Consider the following 24741-nt stretch of genomic DNA (forward strand, 5'->3'; position numbering starts at 1 on the left):
TTATCTGATGATAATTTTACTAGTGATTTTGGAGGAGTAGTTCTGTTTCCGCACCGTATATCACTTAGACCAGCTCTTTATAAATATTAATCATTATAAATCACGCGAACGATCGATAAACCGATCGACGATTTTACTGAACTATTAGAACATATCTTATATATGGATTCTTTGTGTTTCCAGGAGCTTCTTTCAACATCCTTAGACTTAGCGTGTGTGTTCATAAATCTCTAATATTAAAGAAAATATCGATAGTAGAACAATATGTTCTTACGTTCTTCAAACATATTGTATTCATTTTAAAATTCAACACGCGGTGTTTTTAGCATCACGCATTAAATATACGTTGAGAATAGTCTTGGCCTTTGTTCATTGTCTGACGAGTCAAAACAATTACAAGCCCAAACATGACCAACAATCAAAACCAACTTCAATATTAAAACAGCATTGCTTATCAGAAACAGATGAAGCTACATGCAGTGAGAGATTCTTCTTCTGTAGAGATGTTTTCAAAGATAACCCTGACTTCTCCATGCTGCCGAAATTTATTGTGCCAATACGTTTCGAAATGACTTCTGGAAATCAAAGGTGCTCACCTTGTTTCATGGAGCGGAGATAACAGGAAAATAGCACCTTACTTTTTTTCTGTTATAAAATGTGTTTTTATATCTTACATGAAATGTTTTCCAAATGCTATCAGAAAAGCACTCCAACAGATCAACAAGTCATGCACTGTTATGAGTATATATACTGCCAGCCTGCCAGTATTATTGTAAGCTATCTGTTTCCGATAAGCGAGGTTTTTGTAGCCATGAACATAGGAACTGTTACTGCTTTGAAGTATATAACTTAGCTACACTACTCTAAGGCCTTAAAGCTCTGAAAATTTCTACCTTTCTAACTGGTTTTCTTCAATTTTAAACCACTATTCCATCAGTTTGTTGTATGGCTATGATCTGTTATACAGATACGTTTGATATTTATACTTGTGGTATAAAACTAAGTGTTCAATAGCGCCAAGTAATATACTGTATTAAATATAGAAATGTAGAAATCACTCGCATATTAAAAGTAACTTTCATCATCAAATCTGTACCATGTAATTATGATAATTGTTCACTTTGATCCTGTTCAGTTAAAATCATCGCGATTGAAAATTGTTAGCAACATATCAATACATTGCGTTTGTGTTTTGTCGATTCTAGAATGAAAACCCAATAATTGCATGTATTTAGTGTTATGAACACGCGTGTATCGTATGATTGTCTAACTGCCACCTGTTGGCCAACAGCGTTGTACATAGATTGGAGTGAAGTAACCCGCTCGCACCGAGAAAACTGCTTGCATATCATAGATATTTGATAATTTTCCAACTTTTTAATGACGAAATTTTTGCAGTCATATCGCCTGATAACTGCTGCGAAATATAACATTTTACATATATACGCGACGGTTTCACTTCTTTTGCAAATTTCTGACGAGCGCATCAGATCCGGAATGCTAATGATTGTGGCTCTACCTGCCTTTAATACTATCACTGTCTGAATGTGAAATCCACTGGGGCGCTTTAACTAATCCGTCAAGCTTTATTTCTATATTCGCCGGACATTTTTTAGTCAATCAATAAGCTTTAATATCGTTACTAATCAGAAGTCAAACACGTGGCATCTTGTATTCGCTATATTTTGGGTATAATTGTAAAACCATCCTAAATCAGATAATTTGCTCATGGCGTCACAATGTATTATATATTTAACAGTTTAGATGTTATCAAACGGGTCTTAGATTTTATGTACTCAGTATCAAAACTTCACATATTGCTTACTTGGTTCTATTAATAACTTTGATAGAGATATAATCACCTTCTTTGTGTTGTTGCCTTAACACTGTGAAAATAAATTAGCGAGAAATTACAAAGTCTGGATAAAGGTTTTTTCTACAACAGTTTGGTTATCAGGATTTCGTTAGAAATCTTAAATGGATCTATCTCAAACATCATATGAAGATTTTCCTTGATTAATACATAATTTTTGAGACTGACCGGAGTAAAACTTTACCGACAGGAGCCCATCTGTATCATTTATGTCTGAGGATTAGTATTGTCAGAAAGTACTGAATGGTTATTTCTAAATCATAGGTATCATTGTTTGATATCTTCACGTGAGTATGTAAGGTAGTTTAGTAGTACTAGTACTGAGTGTCTCTCTACTTAATCCCCTGTAGCTTGATTAGTGGTCGAGGGCGATGAGTTAAAAACACTTCAAGACGGAAATTAAGCAACAGTAATTATTACTTGTGATTTGCTACTACGCACTACTGTCAGGTTCCTATAACAATGTTTCCACGAATGATTCATTGTTGTACTGTAGTGGTAATTTCTGGAAAAGAACCAATATTTGTAATGGGTGATGTTCGAAGTAGATTATTACTTTTGACTGCCGAAAGGAGGAACATCTTGTGATGCTATAGTTAAGAGTCGACCAGTATAGACTCTTAGCCGCAATCTAATCCATTTGATATCAAATTTCTATACATCAATAAAATGGGTAGAAATAATACTGCAGATATCAACCCGACATTAAGTGGAGATTCTAGCCATTTCAACGACACTTCGAGCTGGTTCTGAAACATGTATATAACGTTTTTCTCCCGCAAGTTGAGAAACCGACACAAGTAGAAAGTGCATAAAAAGTGCAAATCTAATATAACATCGTAATATAAAAACGTATTTTAATATTTCAGATCCGCAAGAGAAGCAAGGCGTGTACGGGTGGCCTCCAGGAAGGTGACACGGTTCTTAGCATCAATGGCGTCTCGATGGTTGGCAAATCCCACCACGACGCCATGTACGAGGTGGACAACGCTGGGGATAAGCTCAATATAACGGTCCAGAGGTAGATATTTTTTAAGATCACATAGTAAGTCATGTTCCAACTCTGATGTCACCTTTTGATTTAGCGGTTTCGTTCGCATTGCTACCTCCGTGCTTGCAGTATCAATCAGTGCCATAGAACCAAAACATGCAAATGCTATACACATGAAGCACGTGCAGCTGAAATATTAACTTACAGAGCTAATTAGTCAGGGTTAACGTTGTAAATAGGTAACAAGTTACTTCCATTTGGCCTGGCCACGCTGCATTTGATATTCACTATTATCTGTAGTATAGCGTTGCGTTACCGCCCATGAGTGTATTTGAAGTCTCACTAAGGTGATATAGTTTAACATACAATAACATAAAATATGATGATTGTTTTTCTTCTTTTGTATATGTATTGTACAAGATCCATACATGTTATATATCCTTTGAATATGATTGGATGTAAGTAGCCTTCCATAGGTTATTGAACAAAATAATATGCTGCCGCGGACAGTCATTGGTCAATATGAGTATGATTGATCAATAACCAATTGACGAATTGCATTTGTATCATACTTGTTTTAGATATTTGACTTCTCTTAAAACTGTGACAGTGCTAGTTAACATGATGTCATAATTAGATTATAAAAATATTTATCTAGGTGCTAGGAGATATCTACACTTCCTTAGATACGATAACCGGAAGATAGTGACGTATCAGGGGGCATCTCAAAAGCAAAATTAAAGCTGTCAATTTGTTCGATTTTAGAATTTCAGTTTGAACGCATTTTGATATATACCGTGTGATAGATAATCTAGATTAACTTCCGTTTTTCAAGCATTGGATAGATGACTTGAATAACACTACTTTACGCTTTGTATCTTTTCGCTGTCAGGGTATCACTCAACAAACTTCTTATTTTCAAGTATTACTTCCTCTGTAAGTTACAGATAACATATCAATGAGATTGCGCGGTATTTGAATCAATATTTCCGTTCATAGTTATGGATAGCCTATCGCTGAAGATGCTTCCGTTTAAATCGTGTGATGTTTAGTTCTCCTAATCAAAAGGAATGCTACTTTTATACAATAGTGTGACTTCTGTCGTTTACTGTGTTTATTTTCTTTCGAGTGATTTTTAAGTTTTGATATATTTGGGTTAATAGATTTCAATATTGATTATTTTATGGAGAAGATTTCAATTTATGATTCTGTGTTAATTGTTTTGTTCATACGATATTTCTGCTTTTAAAACCAAACTAACACTAAAAGGAACACCAATATAATTTTATAAGAAATGTGGAACTATAAAATGCTTTGTCGGCCCGTGGAACGGCTTTATAGAATGAACTATATCGGTCTTCAGACGTATTTGACCATAATATTTCTCTGGAAAACAACATCATTTACGAGTGAAGTTGGTCCGACCCAAGGGTCTATTGGGGTATATAAAGGGGACAATTTGGATTTATCGTCACAATCGACTCCTTAAGGACGAGTTTTATATCAGTAACATACGACGTTTAAATGTATACGTTTGATACGTAGATGTCATCTTATGACCATCTTTGTACTAATAAGTGTGTGCCACAGAATGCAATTGTTATTTCCTTTATTGTTTGTCATCAGTATTTCTATTTTAATTCTTATATTTTTTTAATCTATGCAGATCAACGTTTATGAAAATTTATGTATGAAGTGTTTGACCTCTGGTATTGGTATTGAGTCTGTTCGACGGCATTTCTAGATATCGTTCTATACATAGTACAAAAGTAATGTGTGACCACTTAACAACATGCCGCGTCAATTAACATTAATTGTCTATTCACCCTCTTTGTTTCTGTAGAGAAGGAGGGTCATTCCAGTCTCCGCAGCTAGTCGAGCAAAGAGACCAGCAGCCTGTGGCAGCACCTATGAGCAATGGTGTTGGAGGACAACCTGGGCAAAAAACAACCTCTCAGACATTTCGGGATGGCAACATTACGACCAACGTGGTGACCGGATCTTACGAGCAGACGTCCGGGGACGGCAAACAACACACTAAAGGCTTCGTTAAACAAGTGGTGCAGACACAACCAGGAACGGTTACAAGCCAACAGACAACCACTCGGGTCACCTCGTACTCAAACCAGATGGCAAACAACGTGAGTCCTGTAAAGTTCCAAATCAAGAACCTCCGTGATGAATTCAAGGAGAATTATACACCAATGATTTTTGGACAAGGAAAGGAGCACACTTATGAGGACTATGCGCGACCCGACGAATCCGTCCGTAAGCCTCGTGTGTTTATGGTACGGGATATCAAGGGTACCATGTCTAGTAAAACAGAACAACCTAACTATCTTCCGGATGCGATGAACCAGCCAACGGAACCAAGACCTTTACCAGCTAAAGCACCGAAGCCAGTTAGAATGCCACCGGAGCAACCACAATTTAAGGTTCCAGATCAGGTTCCACTTCCGGAATACCAGCCAACTCCTATTCCGGAACCGGTAGTACCAGAGGCACCACCACAGGCACCACCACAGGCACCACCACCGCCACTTCTTGAACATGAAATGCGGGAGCCATCAGAACCCGTTTGTTATTACCCGGCGGATGAACCATTGTTCTACCCGCTACCACACTTTGACGCCCATGAATACAACGAAAGGGTCAAATCAGGAAGGTACAAAGACGAAGTTGACGCCGAAGAAACACAGGAAGACATGGAGGAAACGATTCAAGGAAAGTTGCCTATTTTTGCACCAAAAGTTGAAATTCATTATGATGAAGAATTTTTACAAAATGGCATGCAGAATGGTTTCATCATAGAAAGGCCAGATTTACTTCCACTTGATCTCAGCCGAAAGTTAAGTGGTGCTGAGATGGAGAGCGAACCCTTTACACCAGGGACCCCAGAGTCTTCCGGTGTGAGGAAAAAGAGTAAGTAATACGTTGTCATGGGTTTGCAGTGGTTTTTCGCTTTGTCTTTTGCACTGCATGGTTTGCTACCCCAGTCTTCAAACTTTTGTATTTTATCAGCCCGAAATCCATAGATTTTACCAATGGTATATAAACACAGCAAATTTGCCTACGAAGTCTTGGACGTTGTCATATGAACTAGACAAGTGGTATTCACGGTGCCAGTTTCATACGAATGTGTAGATCACACTCACCACAGTTTTATCATATTAAATGTAGGTCATGTGTTGCTCACACAAACATGTTCTGTGATGTATGAGTTCCCCTCTCTCTTCTTCATATAGATACTATAATTACAAGACACGTTTCCTCTTGTTTGGAGGCTTATATTACTTAGCTAAAGTTAAGACAACACACTGAGGCCTAGTGATAATATTGTCATTTTAATTAACCTGTATGATTTACTCAACTTATCTGCTTAGCACCATTATTCAAACTTGTAAATTTCTAATTAGTTTTATTACATAGATGTTATTTTAGTCGGTCTGGTTATACATCGCTTTGTGTGGTGTCGCCTTTCGAGCTCCTGTCTGTTTATTTTTTATCATTTGACTACATGCTACCGTACGAACCCAATTTTGCTTCGTAGCGTGCTTGATGAATAACCGCAAAACTTCAAAACGTTTGTTGGCACTTATTAGTGGTATCTTCGATCGTAGTATAACATGTTTTCGCTTTTATTATTGTACTTTTCCAATAAGGTAGGCAATTGTGATTAACAATAACGACAGCGTTCTGACACATTTGATAAATAATAACATTATATGTGTTCTTATTATCTTCTACCTAGGATTAAGAATACCATACAATGGCATATTATCTTTAACCTGGTATTATGCTGCTATGATATACTACCTGGAATGAGAAAAAGAGCCAAAAAAATCATGAATGATATTGATCATGCCCACTAGATATGATGTCATTCATGGGATTATAAACAATACTTTACATCTTTATATTTATAGTGATAATTAGAATTGGCAATAATATGCAATGATTTCTTGACTGATCCCTGAAATAAGCAAAACAAGAAATTATATCAAAGATGAAAATTGGGAAAAATCAGATTTAATTTGTATAAAACTTTGTGATGCCTTTGGTTCCTAACAAGAGGAGATTTGATATGTTCTTATCACTTTGTTTATCAACAACACACGTTTTGTGTATGCCTGGAATTAGCAATATAACAGGAAATGTGAAACGTTCTGTTTGCTGTCGATGTGAAATGTCCGTTCGTTGCTGATCACACATGATCTCAGACTGTCAATGTGACTGCCTAGCTGCTGTTAAAATGTTCAAGCTTTATACTTTTATATGGCTGTTGTGTTTGTTCTTTACTAAATATTAAACGATGATTTACATAATTTAAAGAATAAATAAAAAACAACTGTATTGAAAAAAGCTTTAATTTGCCAAACTCAAGCCATAGATTCAAACTGAAATTATGATTAATACTGAAAAAAAACAGTGATAAATTTATTCTGTTACACATCCTTCCATAAATCAAACGATTTAAATTTGATAAACATAACATACAGTGAAAACATCATATTTAATCTGATGGAAATGGTTTCTGTACCTTATATCCTTCAAATTATTTCTAAACTCTCTCTACCTTTCCTTTTCACTTTGGCCGATCTGTGTATGTGGCGATCACAGGACAAGAACTAGATCCATATATAGCATTAAGTGAGTATATTGACATGAGACCAACACATGCACTCCGAAACAAGGGTTATCTATATCCGTCGATTTGTATACATGTTACACGTTTGAACAATTGTTTGAATTATTTTTCTCGTTTTCCTTTTTTTCTATACTTTCCCCGTGTTTGTTGCCGATTACAGAGGAGAAATACGATAGTGAGTATCCGGAAAAACTATTGGTGTCGTGCGTCCGTTTCACTAACGTCTTGTCCACTTTATTACAACTAATTATTTCTTTGTTATCTTTATTATATGCCAAATTTGAGTCAGTATAGCGAGGGCTACGAGCTTTCTGCTACGCTGCTTTTCACGTGGTAGTATGGACGTAAATGACGTCGTAGATGTATTGTGTCAGTATTCTGGAACTGAAAACTGAAAAACGTATAACTTTGGTTTTGTATATTATTAAACAACGCCTTTCAAACTCAACGACCAATTTATTCCAAACTGCCACTAAAGGATGAAAAAGCAATTTCATTAAAGCATATTTACATGTAAATTATGTGTATTTGTACCATATAAGAACAAACAGAGAGCTTCTGGTGAATTGCCTCTTTCAATGGTTTTTAAAGGGGGCGTGTATTTTATCTAACAGTGATAAAAGCAAGTAACGAAACAACTCTGGAAATGATGGAGTCATACCAAATAGTGAGATTAAAATTTAGATAATGTACTGTAACTGTGAACAGTATATGTGCCGGCAAATGTGGATGTCATTTTAATTTACTGCATAACATTCCTCCTCAAATTATAATTGAAAGAGACAAATGAGCTAAGATATAGTTCTGATATCTTATCTTCTGTAATATTACATATATATTGCCTGTTTCGTAAACAACCGTCTTCGTAAAATTTTGATTTGTTTTCATTGCATGCTAGTTTTGCATTTCAGTATATATACACACACATACATATATATATATTGTATTTATACATTCACTTTTAAAGTTCGTGGAGACTAACGTAAATATCTATATTTGATGGTACGACTTCACCTCGTTTAATATTAAATTCATTCCATCGTTATAAAATTTCATATTCCTTGTCGTTTCACCATACTATGATAGTCTGCATTGCCGATATTTTCTACACGAACCGTTTCTATATATTTATTGTTGATATATTTTTGATAACTGGTTGTTTTCCCACTTAAGCCTGACGATTGGAATGATGATTTCTTGAATGTATAACATATCCTTTCTACTTCCATCCCTTCCTACCACCATCACTACCACCACTCCTGGACATTTCCCGACCACAGAAGATAACAGTAAGTATGATATTACTATGTTACCACCTTGTCGTCAGCGTATTTTCGTGTTACGGTCCATTACATGTACATCTCCCCTGCCCTAGATTATTGTCATCTCTGTCATATTGTCCCTCATTTCTGTCCAACATCATCGTCCTCTAAATGTCCACACTAAGCATGTCTCCGACTGTTTGATATACTTTCCGTGAACTTGTTCCAATATACATGTACAGACCTCCTTATTGTTTCATAATGGTATCATGAGTAGATACTATTTGAAACCAATACACTTTCATGTCTGTACGAAATCTCGTTTCATGGGCTCCATTTGTACAACCCCCACCCCCTAACATTTACAAAAAGTTAAATTCGTAACACTGCTTTCTTCAATACTTACTTAAAAACTCGAAATTCCGACTTACCGAAATGTCTGTCCGTAACATCGAGATAATACTTTAGACAGTAGGTAATCCTTGTCCAATACTGTGAATTCATGGCTGCAAATCATTATAAACGTCAACAACAACAAGACTTTCATTCATTATATAATGTCACGACAATACAGGAGATTTTCTCGTTAATGTTTTACTGTTCAAATATAAGTACATTTTGTATAGATATTTCTGCAATTTGGAAAGATGGAAACGACAATGCATTGTTCGGTTTACACTGCGTGTACAACATATCAGATAGTGATGCGAACTGTAGGTTGTCGTTATATACCACTATACTTGTGTAGGACCGAGAACCTTTGTTAAGTTGTTAAGGTGTAACCATCACTAGGAAAATGCTTGTCTAAGTGCTAGGCGCAGTGGTCTATCCTTTGTACTCTTGTGTATAGTGGAAAGGTTCCAGCGAAATAAAATACAGCCCACATGTAACCTTCACTTATACCTTCTGCGTATGTTATTGTAACGTTATTGTTTATATATATATACATAGAGAGAAACGAAAAAATCATTCCAACGGAAAACACCCTTAACGAGAGGGCATACTTATGTCTCATTGGGCAAGGTACAGTTAATATGAGAATCTTCTCGACACATGAACAATATCAGAAGAGCATTGTGAAGGTCAATTCAAGGGTCAGCGGTGCATAGGTCTATTCGCAGGTCATATGTAATGACCAGACAATAGTAAGTTCTGTTAATGGTTGTCTGATGAAAGTTTGAAGAGTTAGTTTTAGCGCTGTGGTATAATGAGTGCCGTATCCGGATTGTCAATACACTTACTGGAAATGAACAACTTGATCAAATCAATCAAGAGACAAGACCTTAAACGTCTTCGAATACTTTCAGATGCTGTTAATTAGTGTTAAAACTGCGTTATATACACCTCCTGATTATCGTGTCAAGTTCTTGCTAAATAGTCAGTATCATTTAAATAAGATGTTCATAGTGTCTGAAGGTTACTCTATACATTGTACTCTTCGCATTTTGTCATATGGTGATACTCAGGTCAGTGCATGAGTGACGTTACGTCATCTGATAACGGTTTTTGCTATGTATAAATACAATATGAATATACATCAGTGTGTCAAGGAATATTGACATCTGGTCCTCGTTAGGGCTACTACATTTTGTCTTTATTAATAAGCACCGAACAAGCATATTCTCTAACATTCATTATCTTCTATTGAACCACAGCGTGGGAACCTTGTTGGCAATTCGCCAGTGCATTCTTAATGTGGTCTGACGTCATTGACTTATGTGATGACGTAACATGACTGTAAATACATGCAGCTCAATTACAGCAGTGATATCACTTCTATCCTCCGCATTACATTTTCAAAAGCAAATTATCAAGGGCCTTTTTTTCTTGTTTTATTTTCCAGTACCTCCATCAAAGTGCAGTTACGTTGGGTAACAGTATTACACGAATTCAATAAAATAACAACCATGTAATTACAGTTCTGATATTTACAATTTTCACAAAACAAATCAACAGGAAATTACGTTATGCACATAAATATTACAGTCGCTAGATCAACAGAACAGACAAATTTGAGCTTTAAGTAGTGGGCGGCGTGGCGCTTGGATCTCATAACATTTCTGACAACGCAATAGCAGCAAAATTGTTCCAAGAGTACAAGATTTAATTGATATTTTTATTTACTCTTTTCAAATATCTTACATCGAGAAGTCTTGTATATTTTTACATTTACAAAAGGGAGCTATAATAAATCGGTCGGTTAGAGAGTTGGCCTACGTTACACAACTTTACAGTGAAAGGCCGTAGTGCGTGGCGGTTTATGTTTCTCGGGAAACAGAAACAGACTGGTCTATGGTTACGGATAACATGCAACGGGCCTCCCGTGTGTTGTTCAGTGAGGTAGCCACCAGCTCCGCCTTAAATTTATCTTGGCTGTTCACGAGGCGATCAACAACCATACAACATTTAAACCATGTTAATATAGAATTAAGACTTGTAAGGAAGCTTCGCATCTACAACAGATTTAAGTAATGTCTAGTCCTATAAGTATCATCGTCATGCTTATATAGTTATAAATACTTTGTTGGTAAGCATAATTTAAGGACATTGCACTGCAAGTGTTAATTTAATTCTGTCTCTTCGCTGAGACAATATCATGCCAATCTCTATTATTTCACAGTAATAAGGAGTATCACCTCTGTGAATAATATAACAGTCTCTCGCTCCTGAATTGATTCCCGTGGGCTGAGCTGTACATCAGTTGGTTGTGTAACAAACACTTACAGTCCATGTAACACGTGTTCAACACGTTCACATGTAACAGCTGAAGGTGATGCCCTATTTATGACTTTCTCTACCCTGTTCTCTGTCCAATCTTTGGCAGAATCCATCATTTATTGGTGATATGAATAGATTGCTTCAAACTGATAGATATACTTATTAAAGTCGGTAGCTGATATATTCCAAAGTTCCTAGGTTTAAAGCCATTACATAACAAAGCAGGATATATTGCAGATAATGTTGTTACCGATATTTGCTTTCTTCAGATGAATGATACAAGAGCATTTTTATTATTATTATCTTTTTTCTCTCTGTAAATTTCTATAGAAGAACTTCGGTGTTGATGATAGACTCACTTTTAATTTTTACATCATGAGATGTTGATTACAGATTCATTTACTATTCTGGGTATGAGGTCATTTAAGGGATATAATCTAAGGTGAAAGATACCCATACCTTGTCGTCTAGTCGATGTCCAGGGCTATATCTTTGTAACAATGATAAATTAGCCGGGGAGGTCAGTATCTGCCGTCGGAATTTGAAGGTGTCAACCACTGTTTGTTAGAGATAATATACAGGTGTGTGGTTATGATTGCCGTTGTACTAGATCAGTGATTCATCTCTGGCCTTTCTCTAGAGCCAGAATTTAGCCCGTTTTATCCCACACAAAGCTTACTTTTTTTTGGAAGGTCAAAACGAAAGAATGGCTAACTATAAACACAACAATTGTGACGCCATTTAGCGCCACGCGGCCCGGTGGTGGTGCTGTAGACATGTGTTACCGTTTACCACGCCAGTAATGACCTCCACCTCGGATTACCATTACCTTGCATCATTGATCTTTACCTTCACGTCCCAGTACTTGTACCTTCTCGTAAGCCGTCTGTTCCATGTGACGTAATAATGACATTGAACTCGTGCCAATATGCTGGTTCAAGGACAAAATTCGTATGAGCTGGCATTTTAAGTTAAACATGGTAAATAATTACCCGCTGTACCGACGAGATAGCAGTCATTAATTAATAAATGTGGTCTAACATAACAAACTTTAGAATATAGTCTATTCATCAGATTACCATTTCAAATCATAATAGGGATGTTGGAATTTTTTGTTGCTGTAATGAAAATTAATTAATATACGTATCTACGTATTGTATATAACTTGATTATCATAAATGTACCGATATAAGTGCCTCTCAGGAATACGTCAGTAGTTATACCTGCATATAAAAAATACAAGTTACATGTGAAAACATCTCCCTTTTATCCAGGTATAGCAACCTGTGTAACGCCGCTGGCTATTGATGTTGTCGGCTCAGTATCTCAGAACGCAGGCCGGTGCTGCCATTGTTAATTACCAAATTCTTGTGTAGATCTGGATAACATCTCGTTTGATCTCTTCTATATACAAGATATAATAGAAGATATAGAAATGACGTCAAAACCAAGTTTGCTAAAGCATAAAACATTTCAGCAAAATAGTTCTTCCCCATGCTGCTTTTAGAGCAGGTTGTTCTTGCACGGAAAGGGGGTCCATTCTTAAGTCTGCATCGTTTACTCGAAATCTTTGAATTGTAAGTAAGAATGGGAAAATATGTATTCGTTCCTTCGGATTTCATTCTACAAGAAGCATTGAAATGTGTCTGTATGGAAACGATTGACTTCATTGGGAGAGTGTTAGATATGTACTGTTACTAAATTCTCTCGGGCGGACTAATTGATGTATGTTAAATGATATCATTCTTATTTACGAACATACTATCCATAACGTTACACTCAAATGAAAACTGATAAGATATGAAAGGGAGCAATATATTGTTTGTTTAGAAGTCATAATTTAGTTGACATTTGATTTAAAACACACATAATTGACTAACTTTAATTGTGGAGTAACTAACCCTCTATATTGTCCCCACAGAGAAACTTTACAACGACTCCGCTTTCTACGATGCTCCTGACACTGACTACCCTACCATCGAAGACCAAATCATCCTATGTAAGAAAATCGCGCGTTCGTTGACGTCGGCAGCCAATAAGAAGGCGAGAGGAGCCAAGATGTTTGCCAAGCGTAAACGACGCGCTAGCAAATGGATACACGATGGCGAGTCACACATCGGATCGTCTTCAGCCGGGGACGTAGCTGACCTACACGACCTCGACAGCGAACTCCACCTGACCGACGGTGGATCCCGCCCACTGTTCACCTTTCGAATACCGAACATCAAGAACCGCATTCTGTTGACAGAGGACGGAACTCCAAAAATGAGTATTTCACAGCAAGAATTTGAACAATTGAGGTTACAACAGAAAAAATGCGATCACAAAGCAGTGTCTCCAAGCACCTGTCAAAGCCTGGTAGCCGACCTACACAACCAGCGAAACAGGGGAGCAAAATTATTTCAAAAACGTCAAGCACGATCTGAAAAATGGGTCATCGACGAACGCAACGCCCCAAAACCGATGTTGTCACAAGAGAAAATTAATTCATTTTTGGAGTCAACAACCACCGTGCAGAACAAGGCTCCCACTCCATGGGAGGCTGCCTTGGGTAATTCCCAAGGACGTGTGGATAGTGCGTTTGACTACATGGACTATACAAAACCCACCCCACAGCAAAAATATACCCCGGCACCCCAGCTGCCACAGCCGGCCCCTCCCGTCGCCCATGACTTAACCGGAACTCAAAATATTGCTACAGTGACTGGGCCAAACTTTAACCGTACTCCCAAAGGATGGGGGTGTAGCCCCGCATCAACAACCGTTCAGGGTGAGTAGTCTGTTGTTTAATGCTTTTTTGTATTTTTACCTGGAAAATGACGGCACATTATCTTTAAATTATTTGTATACTTCTCTCAACTGCTATACAATATATACAATTATACATAATTTATCTCATAACAACAACACGTAAAATTATCTAAGCATTATATAATCATCAAAGAAAACATAATCATTAAGCTGAAATCTTTCATTTTACCACTTAATACATGGAAAAAGAAAGTAATACATTTTGGGATATGCTATGAAAAATACTAACGTTTATTTAACTCAATATTAAAAATTTGGATAATATTTGTAACGTTAAGAACATATCTGCTATAAAACAGCCGAAGTGGGTTTTTTTTTCCGTAGATTTATATATGAGACAGTGAAAGCTTACGTGATAGGGTGCTTAGAGCTTAGTGAAAGCGAATGTGTATGGTTATGTTAGGCCTCACAAAATCTAGCCTACAACTAATGCTAATTGAGCTGTGCACTAATTGGATCTAACTGTTTATAGTTGTTGCTAGGGATATCCCCTATAGGAACACTGTGTTTCATTTGTATTCATGTTAACTATACGCCCACGAGACACACGTGCATGTACGTGCTTTCTATGTGCAATAAGTAGCACATGGTGAAGGGGACGTAATATCGTACAGCTGTAGCAACAGAGCAATTAAACGGTTATTGTCTTCTTCACAGTAAAACCTTGCTGCACTGGCAGAGTGTACACAAACACTTTATCACATATTTCAGTGTGAAGTATCTCTATACCTCCCACGCAGTGTGTCACTTTCTTTTGCGTTGTTTTTCCAGTAAAATATAAAGTGAAATGTGTTAAGAGGAACGTAGCACATCCGTATGCATATCACATAATAGACTTTCAATTCCACAATAGGTGATATTATTTCACACAATATCTAAGTAGCCAACAAAATTGGTAACTGTAAGTAGCGGTATAATGACATACATATGAGCTCTTATATTCACGTTAGTTTCTTTGGTTACTATCAATCGGGGACAGTTTGTATATCAAGATAACCGCTTTGTATAGCAGGGTATATGCCAATTTTTTTACAGTTGGCAGCTTAATGTAACCTTGTGACAGGTTTCAGCTGAATAATGACTGATAAAGCCAAAATTATGATATATCAATTGGGTCGTTGAGATTAGTCAGCTAATCGCTAAATGTCGCTGTAGTTTATAAAAAACCCATACAGCTATCTGGGGGTCTAATAAAAGAAGGCATCATACCGATCATAACGTGTCCCTAGTTTTATCCTAGATACCTACAGAGGGGAGGGAATGTCCAACAAGAGTTACATATACGTCAACAGAGACACCTCACTATCAGCCCTACTCTAAAGGAACAGGGTTACTTACCTTTACATTATTGCAATAAGGAGCTGAATTCATGGCACATTGGTCCCAATGCGGTGTTAAGACATCAAGAGCTTGATAATTATTAAAATGTTTCCCAACATTATTACAAACGATTTTATTATTTAAAAACTGTTTTACGACATATGGGGTAATACAGAGGCATCAGGTCAACAATTTGTTAAGCGCGGCCATCCTTTGTTTTAGTTTTAGTTTTAAGAACTCCTTGGGCTCCTTTAGGGTTTTTCCAGAGATACAAATCAGTGTTTGACTTAAGATGAAACAATAGATGATAAAAATGTATTCGGATTAGATTGCAATCTGTTGCAGGACGAAAAACAAAAATCTGCTTTACAAACTTCTACAAAGAATCACAAACAACACCCAGAATGTGTTAAACTTATAACTGTACTCCAACCACTTTTAACTTTAAAAATGTTTTCATCTATAATTAATTAATATGATAGATGTTTAACAAATTTATTGGGGGAGAAAATGACAGCCTTAGAGCAAGGCTTGAAACTGACAAAAAAGTAAATTTTCATGAGATGAAAACATTAAATTTCAATACAGTATAGATAATGCAGAATTAAAATGTACTGTGCCCATGGAATACCCAAGGCACACCATCCTAAAATCGTTCTTGTCCAAACACAGGTACATCTTTGTGAAGGTAAGTCTACTTCGGCCCTCCATCCGTCTGTCCATTCCCATGCTTCCTCCTCCAACTCGGGAACGAGAGACAAACGTCCTATCATGACCTGACCTCTTCAGTACACTTTTCCATCACCCTCAACATCCAATACACTGCCCGGTGCCCAATCCTACTATGTATTCATGTTGGGGTCCCGCGCTCCATCCGATGGTTGTTAATAGAATCATGCATGCTGAATGCTGTAGATGTTAGCTTCACTAGGCTATTTTGTCTCATCATTTCACGTCGTAATCCTGCTTATTTCTATATTTTGTCTTGGTTCAAATAAAAACAAAGATGCTATGTATTTTGGCTGATACGTGCATTTGTTACGTTTTTGTCAAAATCAGATGATCACGTGTTCTGTCAGTTCTGACTTGGCTTTTTAGTTTTAAGTGTTTTATATAAAGTGTCGTGTGCCAGACTGATAACAATATATTTGTCAACAGGTCGTAGAGAACGTTCTCTTTCCAGCCTGAGAGTTCTTAAACGCGTAGGTAGACTACGGAATGTTCCAGTCAAAATCTCTCATAACATGAAATCTCTGCGGGTCTTTCTTTGCCTGATTGCAGAACATGCAGCTTTATTCTTATGTTACAGTTTTAGAAGAAAAATCTTATAAAATGAGAAAGACAGACATTGTGGAAACCATCCTGAATGGCAGCCATATAAACACGAACACTAAATGATATAATGGTTTTGCACAGTACGGTTAACAAAGTGATGTTTTTTTTAAATAAAATTTGACGTGCCAGTAGTCTGATGGAGTTGTTTATGAACATCGTCAATATATAACAAGAAGACTTTTGAATGTTAAACAAACTCATTTGAAGACTTTTTAAGACTGTATTTACACGACTTATATATATATCAAAATACAGGTATATGAAATATTTGCTCTGTGTGTTGTCAGAAATATCAACAGGTGTTATATCAATTTTGATGAAAAATCTCGAGTAGCTATTAAATGTGATGTTGTAACATGCAAAAGTATTTTTAAAGCAATGACCGATGCCTCATCGGATTTCCATCAATCATACGTTGTAAGTATGTATATTATTGTTGCTCAAAATAACTCAATCAGGCATAAAAGACAAAAAAAGATATTTTTACACTATCCAATAATTAAGGTCCAATCGAAGCACCCTTCGGAGATTACAAATCTAAGTAATCTTAACATCAAGGCAATGATTGACGACGTTAGGATTTATCATTTTGCGCTGTAACAGACTGAACTTTTTTATTTCAGAATGTTATATATGTTATATACGCCATCTTTTAGAAGGTTTTAAGGAAATAGTAGAGATAATTCTGAAGTATAATTGACAATTCTTTAATAGGAAGATCTGTGACCGATACCTGGTATAACACTAATCTATTTTATTCAAAATACTCTGTGCCCCGCATCTAGGAAGTGCATTGTACCTATTTCTTGTTGTATTCAAATGCCAGTATTCTGTGACAGCTAGAATGTGTCTGTTCCGGAAATAAAAATCATACGGTATAGGTGCAGGCGACTTCACATGTCTTAGTTGATATAAGCTGCAGAAATAAACAGGATAAGTACGATATAATGATCACGATATCATACATTTTTTCATCTTTATGTATACATGTGTACTTTGTACCCTTTTAGCACGGTAGGTATTCGTGTGCCTTTTTGTGGTTTCAAGTCATTTTCAGTTCCGTATTTGTCCTTTTGTTCTTGACAATGTTGGTCAATTATAGATTTTGTTCCAATATTACATTACCATACTAATTTTGACTCTTGTCTTTCATTATTAACTTCGAAAATTAGCACCGACTATACCGATGATGTAATAATCTTCGTCTCTTTTGCTCCAGCTGATGCACATTATGGTTACAACACGCTTCAACGTCAGCTGTCAAATAAACAGGAACAGCCCCCGCCTCCCCCGCCAAAGCCCCTCAAGGCAACACAAGAAAACTACAACCCCAGAATGAGGGCTTGGAACCCGGAAATGAGTGGATCATATAACCACAATAATAATAAAAATGTCGCGAGGTTTGGAGGTCCAGGAGGCAACGCGGGTCCAGGACAATATGGTCACCGTGCCGCAGATTCGTATCACAACATGGTGCCGTCACATATGATAATCTCGTCCGACTTGTGATCCCTTTAACTTTTTCCTCGCCTTTATTCATATAATTTGGATTATAATAATGACCCTCTATACATGAGTGAAAGTTGGATATATATATTTCACCTTACTTGTGTGGTTCAATATGCAAGATTCCAAACAGTCGTGATCATGACTATATTATAGTTTTGTATATAAAGCTGTGCGTGCGTGTTTGCTTGGATTAATTTTACATACCAACTGACATTAAGACTAAAAAGGGAAGTAAATGGCGAAAAATATAAACAAAAAGAAAACCTAGGAATGAATAGAGAAACTAAGATGATTGTGTGCCCAAAATACATGTACTCCAGCTAGACTGTTGTGTCATTCGATTCCTTTATTGTTACTTGGAGACCAACATCACATGTATCTGGGCGGTAACCACTGCATGAGGAAATTATGTACCGTCGTCTTGGTGAGGAGAATAGTGGTTTGGGCAGGCGTCCAGCTCCCGTCTTATTTTGCTGTCGTTTGTTATGTTGTTACTATGGATACCAGAAGCATTCCCCTAGATTAGTGAGGTTTTTTAGGGAGTAGCTACCTCTTGCACTGTGTCTGTGATTAGCACTACCCGGGATTTTGTTTTAATTGACTTGTTTGCTGTTATATTTTTCCTTTTTGTTTTTTGGGTTATATAACAAAAGGAATTTATGTTCAGTGCGACCACATACTCCTCCTCCATCGCCCCTCCATTGGAATACTGCCCACGTGTGTGCTATCTTGTGTACACACGCCAACACACAGCTCGACTGCTGCAATGTATCTGAGGAGATGGATGCACTCTCCAAGGTCTCCCCGGGACAAACGGCCGCGCCTAATAAGGGTCTCGTTATGATACACACCAGTGTCAAATGATAGTACTCGCTGAGGTACATCACCAGATTACCGTCTTACCCTAGTAAACACCTGTACTTGTTTAGGGAGCTGTCGTTTCTGTCTGCAGTAAAGCCTGTCAGTATTTTGGGCGCAGCAATGTATACAGGAGTTTCTCCCTACTGTATTGATGTAAATAGGTTTTGATGAGAACATTACTACAATCAAAAATAGAGAATTTTATTGTTGTGTTTCCTTAAATTGTAAATAATCTTGTTATGATATTTGTAACTAGTTTATTTATTTTCTCTGTTTTGTTTGTAAATTAACACATGTGTGTATGAAGTTTCTAATATATATGTTAGGTCTTGTCATAATGGTGATTGATTTGAACAAAATTTCCTAATTTATTTTCATATTTACACCTTATAACGGTGACTTAAATGTCATTAGTATTTGCAACCCCAAATATAGCAAAATAATCGGTCATGTTTTGCTTGTTTTTCCTCTTACTGGTTCACTTTTATCCATGTATTTTCATTAGCTAAAATAGAATCGTATGACGTCACGCCAACCTTGGACCCTATTACATCATAAGTGTGACATCACAGCTATGCAGGATAACGTCTCCTTTCGTTCATTGTTTTCGTCAGACCAGGACACTTAGGTCTGGTGTACGAGTCATACGGTTCTACATTTGTAACTGTCAAAGTATAAAAATAAGCGAAATGGGATGTTATCATCACATGACAAATCTGTTTGGATATAAAGCCGACATTTTTGACAGGAATGTTTTATATCATTAACTAGCATTAATATATCTTTTATATCACATTACAACTTTACCGATTGATATCTTAATCCGAGTCACCCGGACGTTCAGTGCAGGTGCTTTACTTGTTATCCATATTTCCTTAGTTGTACACTTGTGTACTTTACAACTTGCCCTGGAGAACTGTGGTCAACAAGTGAGATAACTTGCACTTTGACGTGACGTTTCTACCGGGTGATAGCGATTGTTGTGTAGTCTGATGAATAGTGAATCATATTAGGGCGAAAATGCAATGCCAATTCGACAGGAAACCTATCTGTAAACATCCGCTTTCGAACGTCCACTGATGTTGTTCTACATCAAGTGCATGTCGTTGGCCTTAACACAAAAAATAAACAAAAATTGTTGAAAAAAATATTTTTTGTTGTTTTTTATACTTAAACTGTTAACAGAAAAATGTCAACTTTTTGGAAATTTTTTTGGTACGAAATAGAATAAAGGAAATAAGGAAAATTGCTTATTCGACCAACTCGGAACTATAATATAAAATAAAATAATATGATATAATATATCAACTTCTTGTGTAACAAGGAATAAGAGAAATGAACAATATTGCAAGATCAATAAGTGTACATATTAACTTAACAATCAATGAGTACTTTCACACAAGAAAATAAGTGTCTAATATATTACCTATTCCTGCATTTTTAAAGATAGCATTGAAATATGACATCAAAGCTTCAGTAATGAGATATTTTACACATCGCCATTTATAAATAGATGCTGAAAAAGCAATACATCAATTTCTATGCAAAATATTCTTATATATATTCTATCAAATCTGATAATGATCATCAGGTTGTTGAAAGCTTTTTGCAAATTCAACTGTACCGTTCAAAATGATAATTTTATTAATTTTAACAACAAAAACATTATTTTTATCCATTGCTTTCCCTTTTCGTAAGTCATGGTCATCTTGTCTGAGGAGAAGTAAGGTTAATCTGATAATCCTATCTTTGAAGAAATCAAATTAGAAATCTTTTCATTTAAAAAAGGGTGATACCTAATTTTCAGTAAAACGATGAAGGGTTAACTTCAAATTCATTTTCTGTAAACATCCATTTTATAATGGCTGTGTGATTATGATTGCAGACAAAACCTACGCAAAACATAAAGCATTTTGTCGTTCAAAAACATGGAACTAGACATGCTTTCAGTGTTGAGACAAGGTTATCACCATATGAAGCTGAAATATTTGTAAGTTGTATAAAAAAACAGTAGAGCCAAACAATGATTTGAACTGCAACATACAGATGTTTCACCTTCTAAGACTCAATTATGCGAAAGGCCTTAATTTTAATTATTAACGACGTAAGAACTTCTCCGTCAATTTATTCTTATTTCACCCCCATTTGTAAATATAAGGTCCAACTAGGCACATAATAACTGGTGATTTAAGCATTATTCAAAATTTTAAGCTTCGAGAGTTTTTCATGAAGGGTCCTTAATATGGTGAAACCCCATCTGTTTGTTCGAATATGAATACCAATTTCCGTTGATGCCACAGAATTGGTGAAACGAGAACATACTGCTTTCCTTTTCCCGATTCAAATATTAAACCCTAACTTAAAGATAGCGCCTTGAAAAAAGACGCCTAATAACTTGATTCTTTTCTGCATTTCCTGTATACAAATAGAACAGGGCTTGCTTGATAACGAAGGAAACTCTATCTATACATTATGTAATCTTTCGTAAAAGAAAAGCTGGCTAACCATGCATCAGTATTACAATAATTAAGATTGCCTATTAATGATAAGGATACCGGCCCCCTCCGTTTGTATTGAATGTCTAAACTTCACAAGTATCTATATAAACAACGTTTTTGCTGGTTTGTCTAGCTTTTCAACGAAATCGATGTTAATACTTCTAACCCCCATTCTTAGCACTATCAAACCTGGGTTAACAGTCTTATTGTGATACTGTTTACAGACGAAAAGGAATTAATAGTAAATGGATTTTAAAGAATTCCAAAGACCTTTTGACCAATTTTCGAAACCCTCTTTTATATTCAATAAGAACAATTGATTTTTCAAAATAATAAAAATGGTCGAGCTTCTGGTTGACAACACCTTAGTCGAGTTTGGTGGTAAGATTATTTAACAAATTATTTGTATACTTACGGGAACTAACTGCGAATCCTGTTGACTGACTTGTTTTTGTTTTCATAGGAGGCTTTATTGAAGTGTTATCCAAACAAGTCACAAAAACCTTAAACCTTCAAAAGTCGTTTAATCAAACTGTATATTGATGACGTCGTGTCTTTAAATAACAAGAAATTTCTTGACCACATTCATTGTATATATCCATGGGAATTGGAAATCCAGGACACTACGAATTCTTCTACATCAGCCGCTTATCGAGATGCTTTCCTTCAACAAAACCAACATGGGCAGCTTTCCACAAATCTGTATATAAACGTGATCATTTTAATTCCTCTATTGTGAATTTTCATTTTTTGGATAGCAAAAATCCCTTCATCCCCAACCTATGGTATTTACATATCGCGATACATTCGTTATCAAATGGCCTGTTCCGATTATCATGATTTTCGTGCAAGAAATTGTCAACTGTCAGACTAATCACAGGAGTTTTAAAACATGAATGTTTGTGAATTATGGGATAGTTTTAAGGTCTTTATAGTGATCTCGAAGTTGATAAATGTTACATATATACGTGTTTGATGTTTGTTAGTTTAACTGTTGGTTACGTTGTCGTATACCATGACTTTCTGGGATTGACCAAGATTTACATAGCAGGTGTTGTCGATGAAGCAGGAGACACTTACTCTTCCAGAACGCCTGGTCTTATTTTCCTTTTGGATTGTGATTATATTGGCTTGTTTTAAAGCTGAAGAGGCGACTGAGGAATATCCAAAGATATAGAAAAAGAAAGTAAAAACATAATTCAATAAATTCCTAATTTTCATATACCAGACACACTCATTTTACCAAACGTAACTTTTCAAATGGATGTAAAATGCTAACTTAATAACTTCCGCTGGAACATTTTAGCAACCCTATTCTATATTTCAATTGTCTTGCAATACAGTGAAGATGATGTTTTCCAAAGGTTTGATTTTGAAAACCATTTTCCTCGTCATAACACTTATCATGCTAACATAAAAAATATAATAATTCTGCTGCAGTTATAAAAGGGACACGTAAAGGGAAACTTCATTTATCTTATTGATTAATGGGAACTACTCATCAACGAGTATATCATTTTAGCTACTTGTTCCACTTATTTTGTCAAATAGAAACTCTTATCCGTTTAGACCTAGATGCATGAGGACTTTTTAGACTTGCTGTTGTTTAACTTTCAATATTGTACTGGTAAGATGTTCTTATCCCCTAAACTGACTCAGAAAATATACTGATAATAAGAATAGAGACAAGCAAGTACCATGTTTATGTTGGCAATGAAAGTATATAAACATCTGGATACCAATTAAATCATCAGTGATACACTCTCTACATACAGTAGACAATAAGTACAGCTTAACAGTCCCTAAGCATTTCACATGACAAAGCCTCTCAACAATAAATTAACCTATTACCGCTGTGCGAACTGTTTCGTAACTTTAACAATATCATTCAATAAAATGCGTTAAAACTTTGTTATAGATAACTGGGTATATGTCATAAGTGTAAATGGTAGTAATTTACATCCACTTACAGATCGCTTTAAAAGAGCAAAATGTAAACAATTGACTTATCTTTTCCCAAATGTTAAACTCCCATAGATTATAAAAAGGCGATTTGAAATACATAGTGTATCTTTGTTTAAAATGTATATTTCGAGACACTTAATCCAGGATATATGACTTGCAATATATCTTTTGAGTATATTTCTTAGTTCATATTAATAAATCAAGTAGGTGGTACACAATTTATATATGTTAACATTTTCGATGCGTTGTCGATTATCCTTATTTGATCTGTGTAGAAATTATAAACTGGAATTAAAGACATCAAGTTATAATGAACTATCACATATATTTGTTAGGGTTCGATTCTCTGACTGGATTATTTGTATTGCTTTAAAAGAATGCTGAAATTTGAAATTGTTGCTTACAACAAAGTAACTGAATTCACGTCAGGTACAATGTTTTTATGCGATAATTGATATTTCAACGCAAATGGTTGTATATACCTGACATGTTATTCTGGTCTGACACAGACTTGTTCTGTTACAAAGTCATGAAACTTATTTTTCAAGTCATTATTTAATTTCTATAATAAAAAGGATTGTTGTCTTGGAATCTGAGAATCTTATATTGCCAATTCCAAGTTCAATGTAATTACTTGTGATATTAATATACTAAAGTATATTTGTAATGGTTTAAAACAGTGAACACAGAAGAAATGTATGTTTTTGTGTATTCTCAATCTTTCCTGGGTATTGTTTTGGATTATTTCTCCAGTTACAGACCATATGATATATCATGTTGTGACCACAATACTTTCCAGATATATTTGGCTGATAGGACAAAGTAACTAAGCATAGCTCATTTGGCCTGTGCTTTCCTATGTCTCTGTGGAGGAACTGTATGAATAGAATGTAACTGATGAATAAAATGATGAAAGATAAAATATAATTTAGTAAAGCTGTTAACTTCTG

The 24741-nt window shown here is 35.9% G+C and overlaps 1 protein-coding gene across 2 annotated transcripts in view; it reads left to right on the top strand.

Moving 5' to 3' along the window:
* The window catches only part of LOC132551361 (uncharacterized), a 45407-nt gene extending 24931 nt beyond the window's left edge, over positions 1–20476 (top strand). Inside the window, exons 3-7 of one of the 2 annotated variants that reach the window (XM_060215500.1) lie at positions 2743–2894; positions 4708–5786; positions 13414–14262; positions 16296–16311; positions 18178–18265. In XM_060215500.1, the coding sequence (XP_060071483.1) occupies positions 2743–2894; positions 4708–5786; positions 13414–14262; positions 16296–16309 (2094 nt within the window). In that variant the 3' untranslated portion in view covers positions 16310–16311; positions 18178–18265. Of the gene's footprint in view, positions 1–2742; positions 2895–4707; positions 5787–13413; positions 14263–16295; positions 16312–18177 lie in introns of both variants that reach the window. The other variant, XM_060215501.1, reaches the window with a different exon arrangement.
* Positions 20477–24741: the final 4265 nt, after the last annotated feature.

Source organism: Ylistrum balloti, unplaced genomic scaffold, assembly GCF_031769215.1.
Source record: "Ylistrum balloti isolate Yb309-2 unplaced genomic scaffold, AGI_CSIRO_Ybal_v1 Utg370196, whole genome shotgun sequence".
Taxonomy (NCBI): Eukaryota; Metazoa; Mollusca; class Bivalvia; order Pectinida; family Pectinidae; genus Ylistrum; species Ylistrum balloti.